A 6,000-nucleotide genomic window follows, 5' to 3' on the forward strand; every position below is an offset into this window, starting at 1 on the left:
AAGTAACGGAAAGTCCGAAGCAAAACCGAGTGGCTATCACAACACTATATCGGAGTGAGCGACTACACGTCTTGCAGGCCGAAAGTAAGTTTGAACAAATATGTAAACTCCTGCGGGTACGTTCGGAGAAGCCGAAGGCGATAAGGCTAAGAACGCAGAGGGAGTCGGATGAGAGCGGAGAGCGAGGCAAGAAACGTTAATAACAAAACTGAAGTACAGGATCGTCAAGTCCAGTATTTATACTAAGTGGTAGGCATAAGGCATATGACCTCGCAGGGAGATCCGATGTGGTCCGCAGGATCTCCCTGCGGGTTAAGTACAAAGGCATAGTAAGAGAGGGGAACGAGAAGACATACATGAGGCAAAGGAAACAAGGTGAACGCCTAACGGATATAAGTAAACAAACCAAAGTCCAAATGGGTAAAGATCCGAGTTGATGGGCGGAGGGTCCGAACAGGTCCGAGGGAGTCTGCGTGCAGATTAACTGTTTGAAGGGAAACGCTCAGATACCTTCACTGCGTAAAAACCCTGTTGCGCTCCAAGGATAACCCTCGGAGCGTCCAAAGATGCACGGGATATAACACAAGCCGTAGTCATAGACGTCAATGCAAGGATTGAGGTAATGGGAAAATGTAGTATTGCACCCAGCAAGATGTGGTGAGAAGATAGGGGAACTGGAGGGAAAACGGTGAGGCTGTGGAACAGCTTAAGGTCCATTTATATGTCTGAGTCTGTTGCTTGAATCTGCAGATCAAAGCAGATATAGGCCTATAATATACATGATACTACAGGCTGAAATTGGAAATTAAAGTAAATAATGCATAGACAATGAAGAGCAAAAAAATATACCACCAATGTGTCAAGTCAAAGCTGATATAAATGATAATTGCTGGCAAAACACATACTAGAGTTCATTATTCTTGAGTGCCATTTAGGTACTCACACTGGCTGCTACCTAATGAGTCTATCTCAAGCCAAAAATAAATATGTTGACCTGTAGTATACTAGTGGTAGAGCAGTTAATCGTTATCTAGTCTTTTCCTGTATATATTTGTCAGCCTGATTATAAGCAGAACGACTGGATGCTATAAGAGAAAAAAAGTACTGATAATTCACTTGATAGGAATAGATTATCTCTGTGCCAACTTGGCTGCAGGCCTGTTACAAGCATTCAGATGACCTGGTAGGTTACTTTCAACTGTATGGTATATGGGCCCTGGAAAGTACAAATTGGTCTAAATATATAAATGGTAATGCACACTGAAATTGGCAAAGAGATATTATAGCAAATTGTGCTAACCAGGCAAATGTGGCTACTGCCATGGCAGAGTTACCTAACTGCATGGAATACGTGCTTCAGTCATGTCTGGTGATTTGCCACCGTCTCCTGAATAAGTACTAGTGTATTAAATATCAATGAGCAATGTGCAATAAAGTGTTGCATTATAAATTCACTAAAACACTAGGGATTACCCCGGGCTCTGTCAGCAATGTCACATGTGACCCTCTCATGATCATATCTGAGGTGTCTTCCCAAAAAGGAAACAGAAACTAAGCACTTAATATACCAAAATAATGTCTCCAAATATAATAGAGCAAGACCCACAAGAGCAAATGAGGTGACACGGGATGTGACGGATGTTGGTGGAAGGGTCGGAATATTCATTTCAGACATCCTGAGACAATTTGGATGATTTCTAATGCTTGGTCATAAGACCGGTTAGCATTATTAAAATGTGGTTATGAATGCTTATACTAGGGCAACAGAGCGCCATATGATCGAATGAGAAATTCTGTAAACAAACGGAACATATCTGAGCCCTTCTACCCAAAAGTGAATGCTTGACTGTGCAGAATAAATTCAGGAAATATAATAGAGCAGTTTCACTATAGTATTGAGCAGCAGCAGGGTTACGGTGCCACAACAGAGAGCAATGTGACCATACAAAAAATGGAGGATGTTCAGGGATGGTATCTGAGCTCTGTTACTCAGAAAGGAAAGAAAAGTGCAGGCTTGTCCCTTGCAGAATAAATTGGAGAAATTTAATATAGCAACCTCAGTAGTGGCAAGACTGGTGACAGGTGATGTGACAGATATAGGTGGAATTGTCGGGGAATATTTATTTCAGACATTCCGAGAAATTTTGGATCAATTCGGACACCCAGTGAATAGACTGGTTAGCATTTACTAGAAAGTACTAAGATATAGTTATCAATGCTTACACTGGGGCAATGAAGTGCCATATGGTCAAATAAAAGTTGAAATTGTAAACCAAATGACCATATCTGAGTTCTCCTACCCCAAAAGGAAAGGACAGTGTGTGTGCTTAACCTTGCAGAATTAAATGAGAGAAATATAATAGAGCAGCAGTGAGTAGGAGCAAGAGACAGGACTGGCAATATAACATATGTAGAGGGGATTGTTGGGAGATGTGCTATAAGCATACTGATAATCTCGTGTCACACTATGTTGTACAATTGTCACGAGTATCGTCTTCTCACTATAACATATGGCAGAAGGCATACAGTGCCACAACAAAGGGCAATGTGACCATACAAAAAATGGAGGATGTTCAGTGATTGTATCTGAGCTCTTTTACCCAAAAGGGAAAGAAAAGTGCAGGCTCAACCCTTGCAGAATAAATTGGAGAAATATAATACAACAGGCTTGGTAGCAATAACCCAGGTGACAGGTGCGGTGACATATACAGGTGGGAAAGCTGTAATATAATGTAGAATTGTTCTGACAAGTCCGGGGGATATAGTGAGTGCCTCTAGTCTCACAGGAATTATTTTATCAAGTTCACAATATTTTTTATTGCTGTTAAGCAGAACAGGTGGCCAAATGTAAAAATGTTACATATTCAAATATACATATGATACAACCATCCTGATGAATATCGTCAAATACCACCCAGAGATACCCACATCAACTTTGATGTAAACGCTGGGGAAATCCTTAGTTAAGGTGACTACACTCTGAAATATTGACTTCCATGAGTCCAGAACATTTGAATGAAAATCCTCTCTAAAATGGTGCAAGGTACATGTCCAAGTACACTTCATCACTCAAATTTACAATCAAGTAATGACAAACAAGTGAACAGAAGGTCTACTACATAATGGAAGTGCACACTAGGTAGAGTGGTAAGCGCAGTCAGCTGGCAGTTATGCCCACCCTAAACGCCGCAGTTTTGTGCACAATGTAGCACGCAGCCGCCTGCCAGAATCGTGGAGACACCCAACGCAAGCCCCAAGACCAGATATAGCAGCACACAGCACAGGACTGGACTCGGGAGATGACTGCCAATGTTTCCTTTGGGGAATACAGTGAGCGAGAGGGCATGCCGATGAGCAGAAAGGGATGGCCCACCGGCGTCTGTTCGATCGTGGAGACGTCCTGTACAAACCCCAGGACCAACTGAGAGGGAACGGTGTGTGCGTTTGCGCTGTAAATTGGACCGTCTGAGGAGACACCGTGTTCGCGCTGGACGCCGCAGTTTCATGCCGAATGGTGGGGAACTGAGCGCGCATCGGCTGACACCGTGAATGAGCAGGGGGCGCATATGAGCTGGAAGGAAAGGCACTGGCGGCGCCAGCCTCTTCTGGATAGTGGAAACACCCTGCACGAACCCCAGGACCGGATATGGAGGCAAACGGCGCCGAATTGAGCCCAGGAGACCAGTGCCGACGTGGGGGGGTAGGTGAAGCGGCAGCCAGGCGGCAAGAGAGAACGTTGAGGTCGTTCTGGCTCCAAATTTGACAGTTTGGCACAGCCCCCGACCGCGCTGAATGCCGCAATTTGGCGCCAAACTGTCCAGAACTGAGCCCGTGCTGGCCGACACAGCAAGGAGGAAGGGTGCACCGATGAGCAGGAAGGGGCGGCGCTGGCGGCGCCGGCGCCTGTTAGATCGAGCGGGCATGCCATACGAGCCTCGAGACCGAGTTTGGGGTCGAACGCCGCAGAGCTGGGCCCAGGAGACGAGTGCCGACGTTTGGGCTGGGTGAGGGCGGCGATGTGCCGCCGAGAGGCAACGGCCGGGCCGTTCGTGCCGCAAATTTAGGCGGTTGAGCGGGTAGCCCATTCGTGCTTAAAGCCGTGATTTGGCGCAGAACGGCCCAGAACTGAGCGCGTGCCGGACGACACAGTGAGCGGGAAGGGCGCGCCGATGAGCGGGAAGGGGTGGCGCTGACGGCGCCGGCGTCTGGCGGACGGTGGGGGCGTGCCATGAGAGCCCCAGGACCGAGTTTGGGGTCGAGCGTCGCGGAACTGGGGCCGGGAGACAAGTGCCGACGTTTTGGCTAGGTGTGGGCGGCAATGTGGCGGCGTGAGACAACGGCGCGGCGGTTTGTGCCGCCGACTTGAACAGTTGGACGGGCACCTCGTTTGTGCTGAACTCCGCAATTTGGTGGGAAACGGCCGCGAATTGAGCGCGGGGTGACCCAGGGAAGTTGGGGCCACCCGAATTTGGGAAGTCGCGCCGCGCGGGAACGCGTCCGTCGTTCCGCGCCGTTTTTGTAGTATCAGGAGCGCTGTGGGGGACAGGTAGGTGCTCGAGGTTTCGTTGGATTCGGGCCAGAAACGCGTCCGGGGTGGTCGAGACGAATTTCGGCCCACCCCAGGTAATGTGGCGGCTGCCATGCAAGAACGCGGCGTTCGTTTGCGCCGCCGGTCGTCATTACGCGAGGGGAGGTGTAGCCTGGGAGGTGTTCAAGAGATGGGGACGATTGGTGGAGAATTGGAGGAGGGAGAGAGGAAACACTGTTGGGTGAGCTGGCATAAAGTGGCCGGTTTTGACTACTCACCTTGGCTCCTCAGCCCTCTCCTACACCTTGGATACTCCCCGTACACCCCTCCATCTCTTCCCGGCCCTTCCACGCAGTTGCAAGCACCACTGTTGGGGTGGTGGTGGTGGTTGAGCAGATAGACAGGTAGCGTGAGAGAGACAGAGCGGCAGTGGCGGCAGTGGCGGCAGCGGCAGTGGCAGGCTGTCACAGGTGACGATTTGCCGCCGTTGATGTTTCTGGGGCCCTGAGTGGACTATTGGGGTGTTGTGTGGCGGATAGGCTGTGGTAGGATTACTAATAGTCGTACAGAGCAGTAAAGAAAATGTGTGCACTGGCAACAAAGGCGCTATGTGGTTCTGATCGCCGCCTACACGTGACTTTGACAGGTCACGGGGTACCGCACATGTTCGGTACCACGTGAGTTTGACAGATCACGGGGTACCGAACATGTTCGGTCGCACGTGCCTTTGACTGGTCACGGGGTACCGAACATGTTCGGTACCCTGTGACTTTGACAGCTTGGTAATCCACTGCCCCCCTTGGATTAAGCCCCCCCTCCCGGGAGCGGAATAATCCTAGGGTCCGAACAGGTCCGAGGGAGTCTGCGTGCAGATTAACTGTTTGAAGGGAAACGCTCAGATACCTTCACTGCGTAAAAACCCTGTTGCGCTCCAAGGATAACCCTCGGAGCGTCCAAAGATGCACGGGATATAACACAAGCCGTAGTCATAGACGTCAATGCAAGGATTGAGGTAATGGGAAAATGTAGTATTGCACCCAGCAAGATGTGGTGAGAAGATAGGGGAACTGGATGGAAAACGGTGAGGCTGTGGAACAGCTTAAGGTCCATTTATATGTCTGAGTCTGTTGCTTGAATCTGCAGATCAAAGCAGATATAGGCCTATAATATACATGATACTACAGGCTGAAATTGGAAATTAAAGTAAATAATGCATAGACAATGAAGAGCAAAAAATATACCACCAATGTGTCAAGTCAAAGCTGATATAAATGATAATTGCTGGCAAAACACATACTAGAGTTCATTATTCTTGAGTGCCATTTAGGTACTCACACTGGCTGCTACCTAATGAGTCTATCTCAAGCCAAAAATAAATATGTTGACCTGTAGTATACTAGTGGTAGAGCAGTTAATCGTTATCTAGTCTTTTCCTGTATATATTTGTCAGCCTGATTATAAGCAGAACGACT

At 48.3% G+C, this 6,000-nt stretch overlaps 1 protein-coding gene across 1 annotated transcript; it reads right to left on the bottom strand.

Annotated features, from left to right (window-relative positions):
• Nucleotides 1–4,091: 4,091 nt before the first annotated feature.
• On the bottom strand, nucleotides 4,092–4,781 carry MIND_01152900 (uncharacterized protein; the record flags this gene model as incomplete). Its single annotated transcript, XM_037368058.1, has 2 exons — nucleotides 4,092–4,635; nucleotides 4,684–4,781. 2 exons carry the CDS (start codon nucleotides 4,779–4,781, stop codon nucleotides 4,092–4,094), a joined length of 642 nt encoding a protein of 213 aa, XP_037214984.1.
• Nucleotides 4,782–6,000: the final 1,219 nt, after the last annotated feature.

Source organism: Mycena indigotica, assembly GCF_014461135.1.
Source record: "Mycena indigotica strain 171206Taipei chromosome Unknown Mind.scaff0011, whole genome shotgun sequence".
Lineage (NCBI taxonomy): Eukaryota > Fungi > Basidiomycota > Agaricomycetes > Agaricales > Mycenaceae > Mycena > Mycena indigotica.